This window comes from Ammospiza caudacuta, chromosome 9 (assembly GCF_027887145.1).
Source record: "Ammospiza caudacuta isolate bAmmCau1 chromosome 9, bAmmCau1.pri, whole genome shotgun sequence".
Lineage (NCBI taxonomy): Eukaryota > Metazoa > Chordata > Aves > Passeriformes > Passerellidae > Ammospiza > Ammospiza caudacuta.
The window spans coordinates 5,676,451-5,698,090 of record NC_080601.1 but is presented as its reverse complement, the minus strand read 5'-3'; the positions used below and the strand labels follow the sequence as shown (position 1 = coordinate 5,698,090).

At 46.4% G+C, this 21,640-nt stretch overlaps 1 protein-coding gene across 2 annotated transcripts in view; it reads right to left on the bottom strand.

Moving 5' to 3' along the window:
- MICU1 (mitochondrial calcium uptake 1) overlaps positions 1–20,157 on the bottom strand; it is a 95,009-nt gene extending 74,852 nt beyond the window's left edge. The window contains exons 1-4 of one of the 2 annotated variants that reach the window (XM_058810279.1): positions 19,951–20,157; positions 19,339–19,417; positions 9,022–9,177; positions 441–618 (exon numbers count right to left, since the gene is read on the bottom strand). In XM_058810279.1, the coding sequence (XP_058666262.1) occupies positions 441–618; positions 9,022–9,176 (333 nt within the window). In that variant the 5' untranslated portion in view covers position 9,177; positions 19,339–19,417; positions 19,951–20,157. Of the gene's footprint in view, positions 1–440; positions 619–9,021; positions 9,178–9,323; positions 9,415–19,338; positions 19,418–19,950 lie in introns of those variants that run through there. The other variant, XM_058810280.1, reaches the window with a different exon arrangement.
- Positions 20,158–21,640: the final 1,483 nt, after the last annotated feature.

Below are 21,640 nucleotides of genomic sequence, written 5' to 3'. Positions count from 1 at the left end.
TAACCAAGAAAGGGGACTGAGCCTGTATTTCAACAAGTACATTTGCACAGAATAACGAAATGAAGAATTAAAGTACACCTTTCCTACAACTCTTCCTTCCACATTCACCCTCTACTTCTTCCTACTCGCACTGGATGGACTCAGAGGCACACATGCTAAATGGTTTAAAAGCTTGGGCAACAATTCCCTGCTTTGCATGCACCATCCTAACAGCCATCAGTGCAGGAGCCTTGATTACCTTGGACACGTAAGTGGAGGTGGGAAAAGAGGTCTCCATTTCAGAGATCAGTGTCCTGTGCTTTCCAAACACACACATTTCAACCTGCAGAAACTCATGGCTACATGCTGAGAAAGTAGGCTCCCAGAAGAGTGAGGTCCCTTAGAAAACACAGACAGGTACAGAGCAAGTTTTCCTCTTGCAAGCTGCCCGAGTTTGGTACCTTGCGGTCCCTGAACCCCGAGCGTTTCTTCTTCTTCCCTTCGGCCGGCGCCTCCTCATCGCCCGAGGCCACTGCCCTCCTGCCCTCACTGCTGCTGCTCTCCTCCTCCTCCTCCTGCTTCATCTTCTCCCCTGGCTCTGCCCTCGGGCCGTGTCTGACAGAGTCCTCTGCATAGGCCCTGCACCAGGAAAAGAAAACACTGGTTTAGGAAGTGACTGAGGGGTGCCACAAACGGTCCTGCCAGGCTCCACCAGTTACAGTCCAGCAGGGAGGGCTGCAAAGCAAAAGCAGAGAAGTGACCAGCCCTCTTGGAATGCAGTGTGCTTTCCCCTGCTGCAATCAAATTTCCACCCCACATCAAACCCCAGACTAATGGCCACAGTAAGTTTTCCCAGTCCAAATCACTCAGTGAATTATGACACCCTCTCCCAAAACCCAGACATGCAAGAAACCCGGGGAGAAAGGCATATCATACCTCCTGTAGCACTAAATTCCACCTCTGCTTCCCCAAAAAGATGTATTAAGTGACAGAAATGTGTTTTACCATCAGCACTGCAGGATTCAGGATGAACAACCTTTTTGTTTCAGCTCAGCTGATTTATTTTCTATCTCCAGGAGCTGACAAGCTATTTTATCCCCTTCTTCCACCAATGACTCTTCTAAACACCAGTGCTGCAGGATTTGTGACAACAAAACTGGAGCTGTTTGTCCTCAAGGTGCAAATAAAACTCTGGCAGAGCCCAGGACCCCTTTTCCCTTGCTGCTCAAATACAAAGATCTTCAGTCAACTCTGCTCATAGACTCCACACTTCAAATCACTCAGAATCAGGAGCAACTCTCAGAACTGCAACTGGCAATGGGATGATTAAATAAAAAGCAGGATAAATCCCTAAGCCAAACAATGCTCTGGCTCTCCCATGCTTTACTTGTAAAGCAGTTTAGAATGAGACAGAGCTCAGACCACATTAACATCAGTGAAATGATAATCTCTGAGGAGCGTCACAAGCAACACAGCCAACGGTTTGACAACATTATTTCTCTTTCTAAAGGACTCAAACAGCTCAGGGAAACATCCCAGCCTGCCCATAATTTAAACAAATCTGCCTTTACATTGCATTCCTGGTGATTTATTTTGGACTAATCACAGGGTATGCAGCTTACACACAGGTGCTGCTCCTTGCCCACTTTGGTACTGCCTGGAGCTATGAATGCGGTCATTTACAGCTGTGTGAGTTTGTTTTAAAAGAGCTGCCCTGGGAGAAAAACAAAAACAAACCAAGATTTTTGAAGTCTCCCAAGCTCTAAACAAAAGGCTACACATACTTCATCCTGCCAGTTTCCTGGAAAACACAGATGTGCTGTGTAATAGTAACAGAAGTGCCTGTGTCTGTCTCCTCAGGAATCACAGAATCATGGAATGGTTTGGGTTGGAAGGGGTCTTCAAGATCCTCTCCTTCCACCCCCTGCCAGGGGCAGGGACACCTTCCACAGCTTGCAGCAATCTCAGCACATCAGCTTCCAAGAAGGAGCAATGAGGGTAAGTGATCCATCAATTAATTTAAATGCTACCAAAAGAAAAGACAACTCTCTCCTTATCAGCATCCAATAATTCACTGACAGCACAGAACAAGACAGATGGGAATGGGCTAAAGAACTGCAAACTGCACAGTACTGGCAGTACTGGTGGCAAGAAGACACTTTATCATTTATGGAATGGTTTGGGCTGGAAGGGATCAGCTCAGACAGGGATTCAAAGGTTTCTGGTCCACAGTGGGACAGAACACAGCCCCATTACAGGGGTCTGATGCAATAAAGTACATAAGTGTTCAGTGAAGAGCAATATTAATCCTGCCTTTTTACATTAAAATGGAGCTTTGCACACTTCCTGTTCTGAAAAGGCCCTGAGTCTCTATAATTTGCTGATATATATTTGTGAGCCTTAGAGCAAAGCACCATGTCTATGGCCTCACTGAACCAAACTTCCAGAGACAGGACCCAAACCAGGTCCTCCAAAAGGATCTTAAGGGAGGGAAAGTCTTTCCCCAGAAGAGTCCTGCAGCTGATCTCTTCTGGAGAGCACGAAGTCCATGCTGGCACCTGTCCTGAAGCCTTTCCTGAAAGTTTAATCAGCACTGGCACACCCCTGAGGGGATGTGGATTTGGCTGAAAAATGCAGCTGCCAGTGAGGCTACACCAGCAGCACTGACTTGGAAGGCCCCTGTGCAGGCAGGACACCCATCTTAAGTAGCTCTGAGGGAACCTCTTGGGGAAAGGGACAGAAAAGCAACAGGAAATCAACTGCCTATCTCCACAACTAAGGTGTTCCACAGCAAACAAGCTGGAGAATAGCTGTATCAGGAAAGATTTGCTCCTGTAGTGCTTGACTGACAGCTAGCAGCCCAGGGAAGGGATAGATGAAATTGAAAAATCAAACTTTTCCAGCACATCCCACGCATTCCCTCAATTCATCAGGCTGTCAAGTCAGTTGCTGCAGTGATACAGACGGAGGCTGTTTGAATACAGGCAGCTTTTTCTTCCCTCTGGTTTATCCAGGTAATTAACTCTGCTCCACACTCAGATCACCATCCCAGCATCCAGGAAAACGAGCTGAGGAGAAAGGCAGAGTCTGGAGGCTGCTTCTCAAGCAAGGTTTAACAGCTATTCCTGAACTAACCACTGAAGGAGCAGCTCTCTATGTGCACCCTCTCTGTGTATTTTACCTCCCTCTGCTGAAATCCTTGGCTTCCAACAACTGCAGCTTCCATACTCAGCCCACATAAAAAAGCCTTGCAGTGCAGATGTCAGAGTATGGCTGGAGGAAACAAAAGCCCATGGCTTCAGAAATATCCACCCTGCTGGACTTCCCACAGCAAGTGAGGACTCTCTCTTCTCCTGCCCTGTTTGATGAGGCAGACTTTCCAATGAAATTCCTGGTGCTGCAGCTTCTGCACAAAAAGGAAATGAAAATACAAAGCCTCCCTTCACTGTGTGCCATGACCAGCATCAGTCTTTCCCCACAGAGTGTGCCTGCCCTGTATCCTGAGCCCTACTGCCATGCTTCAACCATTCTCATCTCTTCTGACTTTTTCCCCTTCAGTGAACTGAATTTGAATCAAACACTACTCCCCACCCACTCAGCAATATCTCCTTTGATTCCTTGGAGAAAGCCAACAATCAAGTGTAAGATTAGATTCCTCATCCTCCCCAAAACCACTGAGCTACCAGAGGCCTGCAATGATAAATTCTCTCTTGGGGAACCATTCCTTAAGAGAGCCAACCACATACAACCATGGGATATCCATGCAGGAAGGATGCTGGGACTCACACTGGGCATTGGCACAACACTCCAAATTGCAGGTCGTGCCGTTCTTCCAATGAAACGCAACCCCTCCCTTCACAGTATTTTTGTTCTTTGAATGACAGAAGCAGAACAGCATGAAAAAAAAACTCACAAAACTTTGTGCCAGAGATAACAGCGCTCAGTTATTCTAATCCTGGAGGCAGTAGCAAAGTATTCAGTATTGAGCTATCAGTTGGTGCTCAGTGTCTGAGGGAAACAGAAGAGATGGGCACCCAGGAGTCAGCAAAGCTGCTGTCAGCACCCAGGGGCAGCAGGGAGGAATCCTGCCTGGCACATGTGTTCCTCAGCTGACTTAAGAGTTGCCATTCTCCTATATGTGAACAGCTGGGGACATCCCAGAGAGGTTTAAAAGCCACTGAAGACTTCAGGGCTTTCATGCTGCAATGCAACAGCAAGTTAGGACATGACATTCATAAAAACAGGAAACCTCCACGGATCAGGAGAACTTTCAGAAGGAGCTGTGGCTCATCCTCAGCTCAACCACATTCAGCACCTAAATTAGTCACCTGAAACTTTAATAGGGAATTCACCGGAGAGTTTTCAGGGTGCTGCCACACTCACGGGGCTCTTGACTGCTTTGCTTCCCTCCTCATCTCTCACACACTCAACACCAACATAAACTGGCACAATGAATTTGTGGCAAGAACTTCACAAAGGCAGCCACCCTAATGACACCCTAATGCTGTGGTGTCCTGACATTACCCCAATATCCCTATGAGCAGAAATCTGCTATTTCTTAATCCAGGAGATGCTGCTTTCATTTCCAAACAGAGCTCACCACAGTGGGGTTCAGGGCTGATCCTTTCCTTCCCCAATGTCCATGGAGAAAATCCCTCAGTGGTCAGCCAAAAGCCACTGGAGAGAACACTGAGTTCTTTCAAAACATCACTCCCAGACCAATGTGTCTTGAAGTCTTAGGAAAAAACCTCAGCACAGCAATCCCAAGGAGAGTCTCTTGAGTGTGTCACCTCTCACAAAGAATTAAAAAAGCATAAAATCACAAAATGGTTTGTGTTGGAAGAGACCTTAGAGATCAGCTCACTCCATCCCCCTGACATGTAAGCACACGAGGGCTCTAAAAATAAACTCACATGAATAATACCTCCAATTTTTCATCTTCTCTCCCATACATTAGGTTAAGTTGTACCAGACACATCTACAGCAATAAAACAGGTTTCTTCCCTCTTGACTATGATTTATGTGGTTTCCTTTGTTTTACTACAAGAGAGATTTTTTGAAGTCTCTGTTTCAGTTGGCATAAGATATATCCAGCAATTCTTCCATTAAAAATGTATTCTAGGCAAATTACTCTAAAGCCCTCGGGACACTGGTGCAAAAAATCACTGCATTCTTAAACAGAGTTACAGAATCCCAAAACAGCTTGATTTGGAAGGAGCCTTAAAGTCCCTCCAGTGCCACCCCTGCCATGGGCAGGGACACCTCCCACTGCTCCAAGCCCTGTCCAGCCTGGCCTTGGGCACTGCCAGGCAGCCACAGCTTCTCTGGGCACCCTGTGCCAGGGCCTGCCCACCCTCACAGAGAGCAATCCTTCCCCAATATCTAAACTAATCCTGTCCTCTGGCAGTGGAAGCCATTTCCCCTTGTCCTCAGTCCCTCTCCAGCTCTCCTAGAGCCCTGTGTGGCACTGGAAGGGCCCCAAGTTCCCCATCCCAATCCCTCTCCTCTCCAGATGAGCATTCCCAGCCCCTCCAGAGCAGAGGGGCTCCAGCCATGGAGCAGCTCCTTGGCCTCCTCTGGACTGGCTCCAGCAAGCTCCATGTGAGGCAGCAATTTCCAGAGCAACACAGGTGTCCTACCCTTACTCTCACCACTAATTTATTCACAGAAGAATAAGAAAAGGATCATTAACTGGGTATTTTCAGTCTGTCAGGAGCAGCACTGGTAAGACTCTGCTTACAGAGGTCACTCTGTGCCCCCAAAGGTACCTTTGCTCCCTTCCTTCACTCAATGTCAGAGTGATTAACAAGCTTCAGCACCAAAATGCCAATTTAAGGGCTTTCAGAGGCCCACAGATTCAGCCAAGAAGGGTTGTGACATGAAGAACAGATCTGCAGCCATTTCCCAACACTCCAAATGGGTATCAGGAACTAGAAAGTACAAGTTTTACACCAGGATCAGTAATGGAATATTTTTTATAACCGTTAAGCTTGCCACAAACTGTGAGATTTAGTACTTCTCATACATTAGTGCCTCATTTAGAGTAGCCAATGACTGCACCAAGATTAATTTCAATTAATTCAGTTCATTATGCCAATGCCCAGATACTTTATTGCTTCTCTTGCCAGCTGGAAATCCTCAGAGTTTAAGTTATTGCTGAGAAAGGGTAAACTTCATCAGTCTTCTAAGCTCAGCTATTTGCACTGCTCAAGTATTCCCTGCCACAGGAAAGCTGAGCAGCATGAGCTACTCCTGCTGTATAATAATTGAGAGGAGATTCATTCCCCAAAAACAGGCAGCAGGACTTCCCAGAGGCAGGGAAGGCAACAAGACCAACTCTTACCTGCAGTGGAACAAAGATGCCACCAACCCACCTCCCATCTTAGGGGGACACAATTAAATCTGCCTTGCCTCACACAACCAGAGGATTTTTCCATACATCTCTTTTCACTCCTTGATTTCTTCTCTCCTTTTGTGTGAGCTTCCTTACCACAGCATTGGCTGCTGCTGCTGCTGTCAGAGCACAACCCACAGAATCCACCTGAAATACACTGGGTTCAAACTGCACCTGAGAATTCCTGCCTTTCTTCACTCCACCATCATCATCTAGCCCAAGAAACTTAAATTTTCCAATTGCTTCTTGATCTGGCCTGGTACATCTTCAATGCCTTAACTGTAAAGAAATAGTTACATATTTATCTCTTAGTACTAATTAATTATACTTACTGCTACTTCCTGTGCTAACTCAGGACATACCTGAGTAACTGAGGATGTCATTGCAAACATTCTGTACTCACCTGCTCTCAAACTCTACTGATCACCTAATATCCACTTTCAGAAAGAAAAAGGAAATTTACACTTCATCCCTTATTTCTTTAAACAAGGCTAAAATGCCCACTTGAAAGTCCATTTAAAACTTCCACAGATGTCAGTATGAAAAATTTTCTACATCAAACATATCAGTTTTGTTCCTTGTTTAATTCAGCAGATTTGTGCCAAGTAATTAAATTAATATTGTAAGCTTGGGTGCACTTTTATTTTACAGTTGCTGACGTTGAGGATTTATTTCATGGCTCAGATAGGAAAGGAATACTTGAATGTCTGTACAATTCTATTTAGTGCTTTATAAATGTATAAAAGATGAAGGAGACAGAGCAAGGCAAGGTAAAACAAGTAATAACAGCAAGTCAGCCTCTCCAGATTGATGAGAGCTGTGTCTCACTGACTGGTTTCTATCAGTGCTCTCAGCTGAGGAAGGTGCCCAAGGGCCTCCAAGGAACAGCAAAGTTCTCCAGCAGCCAAAAATCCCTCCCTGACCCAGCCCTCCACACAGCACAAGCACCATCCTCCTGATAAAAGCAACACCAGCACTGAAAATGTAGCTGGTGTGAAAAGCAGAGGAACCTGCTAGAGAAGGGAGATATTAACTCCATGACTCTGGGACAGCTTTACACAGGACATGATGTCCCACTGACTCTCTGATCATGCTGAGGACAAGGTTTGAAGTGGAAAAACCCCACTCTCCCTGCTGGAAAAGGAGAGTTATCCTGGCCATTCCCTCAGAGGCACTGCACTGATTGCATCAGTGCAGATCATTACCAAAATGCAGCACCAAATGCCACTGTGCTGGATCACAGTGTTCTTCCTCCACTGAGCAGCTCCTCTTAGCACAGAGCCAGCTCTGACAGCTCTGAGGAACAGCCAGAACAATTCGCATCACCTCTCTCCCACTGCATTAAAACTAAAGCCTTCCAGCCACAGGTGAGCAGGAAACCAGCAACAAATCACCTGAGTATCAGAATGAAAAGAACACAGGCTTTCAGCAAATACTTTAGTTTTAGACTCTAATAGCAGTCATGTGCTTGAGTGACAGAGCTGGTGCCACACTGAGGGAAGAGAAGGGAGTCCCTGTTTTACTCCAGGCATGGCACAGCCCCAGGGTGCAGTGAGAGTCACCTCAGGAAAGCCCAAACATCCCCTTGCACCTCAGGTACAGGAAAGAGCTTTGAGCCCCAGAAACCATGAGGTGTCCTAAGGCTCTGACCCTGAAAATGCACATAAATCCTGTGTGCTGCTACCTTCCCACCCAAATACAGACTGTCCCCTTCTGCTCCTCTGCTGCATTTCATACATCAAGCAGCCAGCAGACCACACAAAAAAAAAGAGAGGAGCAAACCCTGCCCAGATGTGCTGTTTCAAATAGAAGTTGTGAAAGGTTCTCTCTTCACACCACCACAGACCACCAGGCAGGGAGGAAACGAGGCAGGAAACCACATCAGAGAGCCTGTGTGAGACCACGCCTCACCCCAGCTCTGCTGCATCCCTGAGCACGGCCAGCAGCAAAGCAGCTCCTCAGGGAATCACCCAGGGAATCACCCCCGGGCATGCACAGAATCACCCAGAGAATCACCCCCGGGCATGCACAGAATCACCCAGGGAATCACCCCCAGCCGTGCACAGAATCACCCAGGGAATCACCCCCAGCCGTGCACAGAATCACCCAGGGAATCACCCCCAGCCGTGCACAGAATCACCCAGGGAATCACCCCCAGCCGTGCACAGAATCACCAGGCTGGAAGGGACCTTAAGGATCATCGAGTCCAACCCAGCCCCAACACCTCAACTAAACCCTGGCACCCAGCGCCACATCCAGTCTGTTTTTAAACACATCCAGGGATGGTGACTCCACCAACTCTCCAGGCAGGGCATTCCAGTTCTCTATCACTCTTTATGTAAAAAAAATTTCCTAATATCCAACCTCTATTTCCCTTGGTGCAGGTTAAGGCTTTGACCTCTGGTTCTGTCAGTGCTGCCTGGAGAAAGAGCCCAGCCCCACCTGAGCAGAGCCACCTTTCAGGAGCTGTACAGAGTGAAGAGGGCACCCCTGAGTCTCCTTTTCTCCAGGCTGAGCACCCCCAGCTCCCTCAGTGGTTCCTCACAGGGTTTGTGTTCCCAGGCTTCCTTCCATGCAGCAGGAGGACAAGCAGGAGCATCACAGGTACTTACCGGGGGCAGGCAATACATTAGCAATGCACGCATTACCTCTGCCAGAGGAACCTGGCACTCGCCGTGGCCGCAGAGGTGCCGAGGAAAGCCGCCAGCAGGAGCCTGCGCCGGGTGCCGGGGTGCGGGGCCGTGCCCTGGGAACGCCGCGCCACCGCCGCCAGCGCCGCGGGCACGAAGCGCAGCCGGAACATCCTGCGGAACGAGAGCGCTGCTTTAGCACACAGAGCTTCCCAGGGCTGCCTGGCCTGAACCAGGGAACGTTCCACACAATAACTCACGGGTGTTCCTTACCTGTCCTGAGAGAGGCACGTAATCTGCTTAATAAATAGATTAAATACCTGTGAGTGTTAGGTACTGGCACACACTTGGCTGTCACATCCAGCTGCTTATCAGAGTTACTCCAATTCCTCAGCCTTTCCCCAAAACCCTCATCAAGAGGGAATCTCACCTTCCCACAGAGGCTGTGTGTGAAAAATGTGTATTTTATGATTGGCTTTTTCAAATATAAAACAAATATTATAGATGTTATGTTAGAAAGTTATGCTGTATTAATTCTCTTAAGTAGTGTGTTAAATCTAGATTTAGGTTGTAACAGTGTTAAAATAGAAACTGTGCTATGTAGGATACTTTTTTTAAGAGAGGATTCACAGCGAGATAGCAGCCACAGGACACCCAACTCTTTTAGAGAAAGAGAATTTATTCCTCCATATCAGAAGAAACAAACTTCTTCCTGCCTCGCTCAGCCCTGAAGCTTCAATCAGGATTCAGAGGCAGAAGCTGACACTGCCCAGACAGAATCCTTTGTTTGAATGGAATTTATGCATCATGGATGAGGTGTAGGAATATGCAACAGGCTGTTGCTGTTAAGGGTTAATCCTCTGTTAATGTGGGTCCTTTTTTGGGCTTATTTTGCCCCGAAAGAGGTGCCCAGACTGTCTGTAACTCTTTGATTTTATTGCCTCATATTGTCCTAATCCAAATTGTCCAAATTATTATTATTCTAATTATATTGCTGGTTTTATAACCAATTTATTCTCATTAAACTTTTAAAATTAAAAAAACCCAAGTGATTGGCGTTTTTCACACTGTGGACTCCACATCCCCTGCAAATGTTCAAGGCCAGGCTGGATGAGTCTTGAGCAACCTGGTTTAGTCAAAGAGTCCCTGCCCTGCAAAGGGTTGGAACTGATCTTAAAGGTCCCTACCAACCCCAACCATTCCATGATTCCATGAAATATTTTCAGCCCACCCCATCTCTCAATTTCCAAGGCATGGAAGACAGCAATAGACCTGATAAGCAACCACAGCAGGTAAGAGGCATTTGGCCAGAAGCAAAGTCACAGCTGGATTTTAAAAGGCAAATTTAGCCAAATAACAAGCAAACCTATCAAACAAAACCCAACCCAGGCATTTAAATTTTCCTAAGAAAACCCTACTGTTCTTAAATCCCATTTTTTTAGCTAGCCTGGAGCAAAACATTTATATGCAACTGTAAGTACAGAGCAAGTTCCAAAGTGTCAAAGTTACAAAATCCAATCCATACCCCATGACACGTCCAACAGAACAGAGAAAAATGGGAAAGCAGAGCTACAAATCTAAATATAATTAGACCAGAACCACAGAAACATCACCTCATCACACAGCTGCAGGAGGCAAAGCAATTTTGGTGGCTCACAGCACTGAAGGCACAGGGTAAATGCTGCCTTTGAAAAGAAAATCTGCTGCATGTTCTTGTGAAATAAAGGTTTCAACTCAGGAGGCAAATGCAATTTTTTCATTCATAAGGTCAGCCTTAAAATTGGGAACAGAATGGTAAAGGAATTCCCAAAAAACCCCCACAGAGCAGAGGAGCAGCAGCCTAATTTTTCCTTTTATTCCCCATTCTTGCCATTCTACTCACATATTCCCAGGCAGTGAATAACCACAGAATACAAAAATAAAGCCACAACTGTTGTTTTCTATTTGCTTCTGCAACACAGGATGCCACCACAGCATTCTGCTAAGCCTTCACTTCCAAAAATGAGGATCCTGGGCCTTGTCTGTGCCAACAGCCCTCAGGTGTGTGGTGTGTTAGGCCATTCCCACCTGCTGCAGGTCAGGGTTCCACAGTGGAGGGATGCACAATTTGGGATGGGAACAGAGGAAGAGGCAGGGAAGACACATCAAATATCCAGCAGATAATTCTGAGGGCTGGAGCTCAGTGTCTTTAAGGCAAGAGGTGGTGGAGAAGGCCCTGAAGACTTCATGGCACAGTAAAAAAGCAATGAAAAATTGTTAACAAATCACTTAACAGTGGGTTTTTTCCTAGCAGATGAAAACTTTTGTCTTAAGACAAGGGAGGTGGGATGGAGCACAAGAGAAGGTGGAGGTGGCAAAGCCACAGGCTGTCTGTCCATCCCCACCCTGGTTTATGGGCAAACACCACAAATTTCAGTGTTCACAGTGAATCCATCCAAACAGCATCCATCTGATATTCATCTGTGCTCCTTTTAAAATTGGCATCATGGCTTTGCTTATTCCTTTTCAAATAAACAGGTTTAAAATTCAAATGTTAACAGAATGCAGGCAGCTCACAGCACTGATCCTCCAATCCTCTCCAGCTCTGAACAACGAGTTGCTTATGAAAAACAACTCTGATTTCAAATTTTAAATTATTTCCACTCTACACAAACCTGATGTTCCCATTTGGTCTCCAGGGATGAATTTCTGTTCCATATGCAGAGGAAAATCTGCATGTGCTCCTTTCCCCAAGGAGCTATCCCTGCCCTTTCTAGGGTTCCCCATCTCAATTCCAGCTTTATATTCCTAACATGTACTGGGGAAGGGAAATATTGCCAGTATCATTTCATCAACCAAAATGAAAATTAAGCCCCACAGCGTTTACTTGGGAGCTTGAAGAGATTTTTTACAACATTTCTGATTGTTGGCTTTAGTACTGCATAAATGTTTACTCTGCCTGAGCCTTAAGAAACACTAAATTATCTGCCTTGTCCAAGTAAGCTCCATCCTTGATTCTGCTGGGATGTTTACCCAGAGTGGTCACTGGGTACCAACTGCCTGAGAGAGCTGAAAGCAGCCAGTTCTCACAATCACCCCAAAATAAAGAGCATTCTTATCTCACAGCAATTAAAAAATCCCTCTGGAAGTGGAATTTTCCATCTGCAATTTCTTCAATCTCTCACAATTTTCTTTTTTTAAATCAGAAGTGCCATGATATTTGGTATATTTGGTTAACAACTCCAGGCACTGAAGTCAAGATCACTTGAGAAAGCTGATGCTCACTTTTTGAAAGATTAAAAATAAGCATCTTGTCCTGTGCAACAAAAAATTCAACACCACAGTTTGCAGTAGGACAAGGAATAAAACTGAGATCAAGTATAAAACTCCCATCAACCAATGTGACTACAGCTTACAATAAGAAACAATCCCAATTCCTCAATGATTTACTGTAATAAAAGATTATTTTTTATAGGGTACAACAAAGCAGCCCAGAGGGAAAGGAAAAAAAAACCAACAAACACATTTTATGTTTGCTTATTTTCATTATTTTGGAGTTATCGTGATGCTCTAGCACTACAGCTACAAGGAAATCTGTACACTGCATTTATGTTTCCAAGAGATAAGCCAAGCTTACCTTAAATTCTTGCTCAGAACGGCTCTGTAGTTTCAGAGGTTGAATCAATACCCTTGGACAAATGAAACAGTTGGGGCTTTTTCCCAGAACAGAATGACCCATCTACTTTTATTTATGCCACAATTCATAGGTGGTTTTGTTTAAGCAGAAGAGTCAACAGAGAGACTCAAACGCAGTAGGAAAACACCACATCCAACCCAAAACAGGCTCCATCCAAACTGAGACCAGGCAGGTCAGGTGAGAAGAAGAAATGCAACATTATTTCACAGTTACACCAGTTCTGGCTCAGTGTGGGTGTTTGATTTCCCCAGACCATGACCCTCTGCCAATCTGCTCTCCAAGGAAACTGAGACCAGCTGTCCACCCCTGGCCTTTCCACGCCCTAGATTGCTCCCGATAATGCATATAAGAATTGGAAGATCCCAACTCTTGCACCCTTTTTCAGATACCAAAAGGAGAGAACAAAGACTTGCTCCTGTTTTTCCAGCCCCTAATTAGCTCATGGTTCCAAGACTGAAAGCACTGAGCAGCTCAGCCTGGGGAAAAGGGACCTCCCACACTTGGGTGCCCCCCAGCACTGAACTTTCTGTAGATCTTTTGGGGATCCAGAGCAGATAAAACACTTGAAGCAGCATTGTGATGTCAAAGCTGGCCTCACAATGCATGTGAGAGGGAGAACAGTAATTCAATAAGTCAGTGGGTGTTTAATTTTTCACCAGAGAAGGGGTCACAGGCACTTATTGGAACAATTTTACTGGGACATGGTAAGCCCATGAATTAGTGCAGAATGTCAATTGTAAATTTAAATATATACTGCTATGCAGGAAAATTTTCTGAAAAAAAAAATTGTATTTAGGAGGCACTATTTAGGCATAAAAACAACAGAGACTGGCTGAGATGGAGCCACTAAGAGCTCAAAGAGCTTTCTGGAGCTGTGTGTTTGTTAAAAAGCCAAGTTGGACGTTGCCAGAGTACATCAAGACATCCTGACCCACCAGATGCTGTAGGAAAATTCCTCACCTGTTCCCACCTCAGCCCCTGACAGTCAATTATCCCTCAGCCCTGCTCACTGAAGCCAGAGCCAACAGCAGAGGAGTGAGGGTAACAGCTCCCAGCCCTCCTGAGTCCATCTTCTTGAGAGGATTGGGAAGAGGAGAAGGAAAAATTAAAATGGGGAAAATAGCCCAACAAATCCAATGGAAAGGAAAAGTCAATAGGCAAGGGAAAGGCTGAAGCAATCAGGAGAAAAGTTTCACCATTAACACTGAGATTCAAAAACCAGTAGGAAAGAAAACCCCACAGCTTCAACCTGCCTCCCCCAAAATCAGTTATGACTTCTCCTTCCCAGAGCAGCTGGGGCTGCCCCTGGATCCCTGGCAGTGCCCAAGGCCAGGCTGGATGGGACTGGGAGCAGCCTGGGATAGGGGAAGGTGCCCCTGTGGCACTGGATGGGCTTTAAGGTCCTTTCCAATGGGAACTATTCCATTATTCCATGAAATTTGTACAAGAATAACTCCTGAAGGGGTGCAGGAGGTGCATTCCAGCTAATGAAACACCTGGATCCCCTCCTTCCCCCATTTCCAGGACAGACCCAACAGCTCCTGCTCTTCTCCCCTCCAAGCTTTCAGCTTTCCAAGTACAGTTTTGACAGAAAGGATTTCACACCTTACTGAAGTTATTAGCCTTCCAAGACACATAAATCAGTTTTGGGAAAATGAAATCTAGCAGCAAAAGTAATTTGTCCTCAGGTAGGAGATTGGGGCAGTATTTGATCACATTAATTTTGCTGGAGAGGAACCACATTTGTTTCAGAGCACGACTCAAATTGATGTAGTCTACCAAGTATCAATCAATGCAGGAACCTCAGCCACAGCCCAGCAATTTCTTTTTAACTGTCACTGCAGGAAAGTTCCACCTCTTCCTAAAATCCTCAGCCCTGGAAATGACCAATCCCAAGTCCACAGCTCTGTAACTGCACCCAGCCATGGCTCAGGGATGATCAGTGACACCCTCCCCTCATGAGCTGCTTTACTCTGCCAAGCCATTGTACTGATTTTCAGGAGAGATGATGCATTGCAAACACACAAGCTTTTAGACTTCGCTTTAATAAAGCATTTTCAGAAATTGCAGCTGGATTATTTATAAGGATGTGGGACAGTAGCTGGCTTGGGCTTCCCTTGCAAGGGAGGCCGGAGTGTTTACATCCTGAGGAAAGACTTTGGTACCACTGCACTGGCAGAAGAAACTCTGCAAACTCAACAGCAACCCCAAATTTCACCTGAGAGCTGAGTGGCCAGAGGATCTGAGAGTGGATGGATGCAGCCACCACAAAGCACAGCTTTGGAGACAGAAATGAAAAAGGAGTGTATCCAAACAGAGTAACCTGGGCCCATCTGTGGCAGCAGCACTGAAAACAGCACCTCCAGCAAGGCTACACCATTTCCTTGCTACCTCAGACTGTCAGACTCCAGCTCTGCAGGTTTCCAGGAGGCAGCTATAAACTTGCACAGAAACAAATGCCAAATGCTGCTTCTTCCTGATCCAAGCTTGCCTTCCCTTCCTGCACTCAAAATGCAACACATCCCTTCAGCCTTTCCACCTAGAAAACATTACAGTAAAGCCCAGCCATGAAAAGCTCCCTAAAAACACCTCCAGAGATGTCAGAGGGAATTTAGAAGAGCTGTAAAAATAAAAACCAACCAAAAATCTTCTCACCCCTTTTTGAGGATAACAATCCTGCCTCACAAGCTACTTCTACCCTGCCCAGAAGTGTGAAATTTCCTTTTTCCAGTGCTATTCTCAAATAACCAGGCTGCCTTTGCAAACCAGCCACTGTGCACCAGAGCACAGGTATTTCCACCCTGACTTGAGGAGCAAAGGATCACCCAAGAACTGCTGGCAGAAGGGTAGAAAACATTACATGGCTGCCTTTTCCTATAAAAACTTACAGCCAGCAGGAATGCACCTGCTTAATGGCTGACTCATTAAACTTGCCTTGCACAATCTGTGGCCACAGGGCATGATTTCCCTGAGAATTCCTGACTTTTCCACAGAATGGAGACTCTCCTTGACGCTCCATCCAACAGACATCCACCTGCATGTACCTCACAAGAAACAAAAAGTATCTCAGAGTAGTCACATTTAAGAAATGTTTATGGCCCATTGGGCTCTAGGAAAACCAGTGTTAACTCCTAATGGATAAAAATGAAAAATTAATTCTGGAAGAGAAACATTTAGAACAAAGGCTGGCAAGGTGGCAGTTTGGCAGGTTTGAGTTACCTGCAGATACAATTCCAGCTCCAGAAAGAGACAAAGGTTTTTTGTAGGGTGACAGAGCGTGGATTCTCTCAGAATTTGATATGGTGAAGTCCGAGCTCCTCTGTGACAAGGAGGAAAAAGATTTGTGAACCCCCCAAGGACCTGAATATCACAATGTGGTAATTTCTCCTTGGCTGAAGTTGCCTTTCAAACAGAAACATCATTTACAGCCACATCCTCAAGAAAATGTTTCTTCCTGGCCAAAGAGTCATGCTCTGGGGGCTTCTTTTCTATACAAAGAAATTTCAAATTCAAAACTTACTGAAACAACAAAAATAATTCACACACCTGTGTTTCATTTACCAGATGGAGATCATTTGGGAAATCAGGAGAAGAGGACAGCATTGCTTTCCCCCAAAAAGGAAAAGCAGGTCTGAGTCACTGCAGCTGCTTTTCCAGCAACACACTGTTGGATCAGCTTGAGCTTCAGAGAGGAGAACATGGATAAGGCAGGCTGGTGCCCTGTGCTTTCAGAACACAGCCTGAGGGCTCAGTCTCAGCAGGACAAAGCCAGCAGCAAACACCTGGCTCCATCCAAGGTGGGCAGGCAGGAACACCTCAGGTATCTGTCTGTATCATTACTGAGATTTTTGTGACAAAAAATGACAAAAACCCCACTGCTCTTCCAGCTCCTGAAGCTAAAATGCCAGAGGTGAGAAGTTTGTACCAAACAAAAGAAAACAGAGATTCAGGTGGTGGTACAGAACACAGCTGGTCCATACAGACACTGGGGCTGGTGTGTGGCAGCACAGCAGCTCTGCCCATGGATTCCCTGGGCTCGTGTTTCAAGCACAGCTCAGCTGCAACTTCTCTTGTCCCAAACCATGACCTTCTTTCTTGTTCTCTACATGAGGAGCTCAGATTCCACATCACAGAGCCAAAGTAAGAGAAACTGTGGTGTTGTGAGCTCTTCATGATGGGGTGAGAGATGAGAATTTGACTTTATGTTCTCAGAGTGTTGATTCGTTATTTTATGATATTATATTAAAAGAAAAGATATACTAAAACTATACTAAAGAAAGAGAAAGGATACATCAGAAGGTTAGAAAAGAATGATAATGAAAGCTCCTGGCTGACTCCTCAGAGTCCAACACAGCTGGCTGTGATTGGTCATTAATTAAAAACAATTCACATGGAACCAATCCAACATTCACCTGTTGGTAAATGATTTCTAGACTATATTCCCAAACAATCAGGTAATTATTGTTTCCATTCTTTTCTGAGGCCTCTCAGCTTCCTAGGAGAAGAAATCCTGGCAAAGTGATTTTTCAGAAAATATCATGGTGACAAGAAACAACTACAGGAATTTTAGCTTGAAAGACCTTGGAGACCCAGAAAGAATCCCCAACCCAAACTCTGTGCCAGTCTCAGCACAAAATTCCCACTTACAACCACCAGTGCTTTGGTTCTTCCAACCTTATCCTGCCCCACAGCCAAGGAGCTCCTCACATGACTAAAATGAAGAGCTGCTCTCAAGAGAGGTGAAATGCAGAATGCACAGAAGCAAACTCCATGGCAAGTGTCTCTGGGGACAAACGAGTCACTGCACTCACAGACAGGGCAGCAGACAAACAGAACCCAGAATTTACCACCCAAGGACTTTTCAGGTAAGCGTAGAAGCCACAGTAAAACAATTCATGATCTAACAGTCTGCTTTTCCTCTTTTAAAGTGTCTTAAATCTAAAACTCAATTCATGATCTAACAGTCTGCTTTTCCTCTTTTAAAGTATCCTAAATCTAAAGCAAAGAGGTGAGGCTGCCACAGCCTTTGGATGGTGTGTGCTAAGGGAGACAAAGTGCCTCAGGCTCCACTCACTTTCTGCTAGGAGTCTGTGTATTTTCTGCTTGAAGTGTCAAATGCATCACCCTGAAGATAAATATTCATCCTCAGCCTTTCAGTGCCAACAAAAGGGATGGAAAATGATTTTGGACAAGGACATGAAGCAAAAGGACAAGGGAGAAGGGGCTCCCAGTGCCAGAGGGCAGGGCTGGATGGGATGTTGGGAATTAGGAATTGTTCCCTGGCAGGGTGGGCAGGCCCTGGCACAGGGTGCCCAGAGCAGCTGTGGCTGCCCCTGGATCCCTGGCAGTGCCCAAGGCCAGGCTGGAGCAGCCTGGGACAGGGGAAGGTGTCCCTGCCATGGCAGGGGTGGCACTGGATGATTGTTAACAGCCTTTCCATGATTCTGTGTTTAAGAGGGAGCCACACCATTTGCACCATGTTTTCTTAGAACAATTCACTTTAAAAAAGGGAACATTCATCTCAAAGGTGTACAACACCCAAAGACCCTGGGTAACTGTTTCCTAAATTATCCCAAACAACATCATCCCACTGGAGTCACCTCTACACCAAGGCACTTTGGCACCCCTTCAACATCCCAACAGGAAATCACAGCAACTGGAATTAATATAATTAAGGTTATTTCTATTGTTGTACCCAAGCATTCTCAGCCCTGCTGCACTGAGTTAAAATATTGAGCCCCAATATGTCAACTGGGAGCTTGGGAAGAAGAAAACCCAGTACTTCCATATCCCAGCTCACTTCAGGAAGTGTTACTGCAGCAACTGCAACATCATGAAACAATGTGTTTTTATAACAATAATATGATTGCTACAGAACTTCTTTTGCTCAAGAAAATAAAAATGGTTATTGCCACATGCCAGACCTAAACAAGCTGGTGGCTCCCTCAGTTATCACCTGAAAAAAAAAAAATAACATTTCTGAGATGCTGCTTCAAATGATCAGCAAGGAAAACTGAGGAAAACTGGATCATCTCTCCTCAAACTGCCAGGAGCTTACCCAGGAACCTACAGGGAGAAGTGACACAGCCACCAGTGACACACAGAGCACCCCAGAGGGTGCCCAGCAGGCAGATAGTAATGATGGAACCAAGGCCCATCATTCCTTTTCCTCCAGGGTTGGCATTTCAGCTCCCTTGGTTCAGGAAGCATGAGGGAATACCACAAAGGCTGCTGCAGGAAATGGGTCATGGGGAGAACAAGCCACTTCCACAAGGAAATAAAGAGGGGTTACATGAGCTTAAGATTCACTGTTCAAACACATTTTTAGTCACCACTTGAGGGTTTTTTGGTGTTGGGAGTTTTTTACATTTTATGAAAGAGCTGGAACAGCTGAGGTTGGCTTGACAGAAAGCTTCAGGCAGAAAAACTCCTTCCAGGGCTCAGTGTACCCAAGCATTTGCACCAGGAAAGTCAGCACAACTTTGCACACTGCAAAAAAAGGCAACTCATTCTCCTACAGCTTTGAGAAAAGCCCTAAGAGAACACTCCAGGACAAGAATAATTCTACACAAGGCATATTATTCAGTCAAGTGATGAATTCAGCAGTTAAAGCACCTGAGAGCAGGGAGTTGCACAGCACTCAGCAACACCACCCTCACCTGAAATGTATTTGCTCCCAGTTTGCAGGTCAAGAGGTCACAAGGAACACAGGGAAGTATTTTTCAGCTGGGGCCTGTTCTAAAAATGAGAAAGAAACATAATAAAGATCATAACTTGGTGCTGCACCCAATTTCCCTCCTGGCAGTCATGCCCTGCAGTGCTCACATGTATCGACCTCAGGAAATGCATCTCGGACTGAGCCAAAAAAAGCCAGGAGGAGGAGGAAAATGGTCAACAGCTGAATAAAGGAATTAAAGATAAGCCAGGCTTTTAACTCGAGCCCCAGCTGGCAATGAGGATTCTAAAGAAGAAACCTCTAAAAATCCTGCCTGGTTTGACCTGCCCACCCCCCCACACCCCACTAAACACAGCCAGGTTTACCATCCTTCCCAAGCAGCTCATTAAACTACAGGCAAGCACAGAACGCATAAATCACGTTGTGATAAACATCAGGCATTTCTGTGCTCCGAGCAGTACATTAACTCGAATTCACCCTAAATGTTTTCCGACACAGACTGCACATCAAACACAGCTGGGGCCATTCAGCGCAGTTAAAGCTTTAAGGAACCTCTATCAAGAGAAAGTGGCTTAACTTGAGGGTGATAACTCACACAGCCTGGGGCAGCACCGCCGGCGATCCCACAACAGCAAGAAGAGTAACCCAAATGAATTCTCCACAGTGGGAGGTCCCCAGAAGTCCCTGCAGGGCCCCGCTACCGAACCCCGGCGGGTCCCTCCTTCCTCCGAGCGCCGCCAGGAGCCCCAGCCCCGCGGGGTCACTGCCCGGGGGGAGGCACAGGGACACTGCGGGACACGGGATCACGGCACAAAAACACGGCATCCTGAGCCCCGTGTGGCGCGGAAAAACTGATTGTCCCGGGCAGCAGCTCTGTCTTAGCCCCAAGGCCCGGCACCCAGAACCCCTCACTGCCGGGGCCTTGGGGTCCCTCAGCTCCGGGGGCAGCACCCTCCTATTCCCGGGGCTTTGGGGTCCCTCAGCTCCGGGGGCAGCACCCTCCTATTCCCTCAGCTCCGGGAGGCAGCATCCTCCTATTCCCGGGGGCTGCGACTCCTCTTAGCCCCAGAAACCCCAGCTCGACTCCCGAGACTCCCCTCAGCCCTCTGGCCTCAGCAGACCCCACATTCCGACTCCCCCGAGACCCGGGAACCCCAACTCAGCCCTCAGGACTCCCCTCAGACCTCCGGCCTAAGCAGACCCCACATTCCGGGGCCTTGAACTTCCCCGTGCCTGGGGAACCCTCCCTCCCCGCCCAGTTCCGGGCCCTGGCATGCACTCAGGCCGGGAGCACCGCAGCCCCGGCACCGTGAACCCCCCAGCCCCGAGCCGTGCCCTCCCCGCCACCTCCGGCCCCTCAGGACCCCGCTCACCTCAGCCCCGCCGCCGCCGCCCCGCCCGCCGCGCGCGCTCTTCCGGGGGCGGGGCCTGGGCGGCTGTGGGCGTGGTCTGCCCGTGGGGGCGTGGCCTCGGCGCCTGCCGGGCGCCGTGAGGGGCGCGGGGGTCGCTGCGGGTTTTGGGGGATCCCTGTGGGTGTAGGGGTTCAAAAAGCTCTTTGTGTAGGTCAGGAGAGGCTTTATACAGCGTGTGGTGGGTGCTCCTACGGCTCCTGTGTGTAGGGGCGGAGGGGAGTGGGTATAGGGCATTGAAGAGTGTGTGGGGCCTCAGGGGCTTAGATGTACTTGAAGACCTCTATATAGGGTCTCAGGGGTCCATATATATATATATTAAAAAAGAAAAAAAAAGTGTGTGTATATACATATATACATATTTATGTATACATACATATATATATGTACATATATGTATGTATATATGTATATATATGGGTTCTGTGAGGTCTATCCATACGGTCTGAGGGTCCCACCTATCTATGGTAGATAGATAGTCTGAAAGGTCTGTACATAGAGTCTTAGAGGCCTGTCTATGGTGTGTGTGTATATATATATATATAGATATATAGATATATATATATGCTCTGTATGAATGGTCTGTATATAGGGTCTCAGGGGTCCATATATATAAAAATATACATAAAATTATATAAATATACATATATTTTTATATGTATATATATTTTTTATATATGTGTATATATATACATATGGGTTCTGTGACGTCTGTATATTAGGTCTGAGGGGCCCACCTATATATAGGTATATAGATAGTCTGAAAGCTCTGTATGTAGGGTCTGAGAGGCCCAGACAGACAGATAGAAGCTCTGAAAGGTTTTTAGATAGGATCTGAGGAGCCTATATACATATTTTATATATATATATATATCT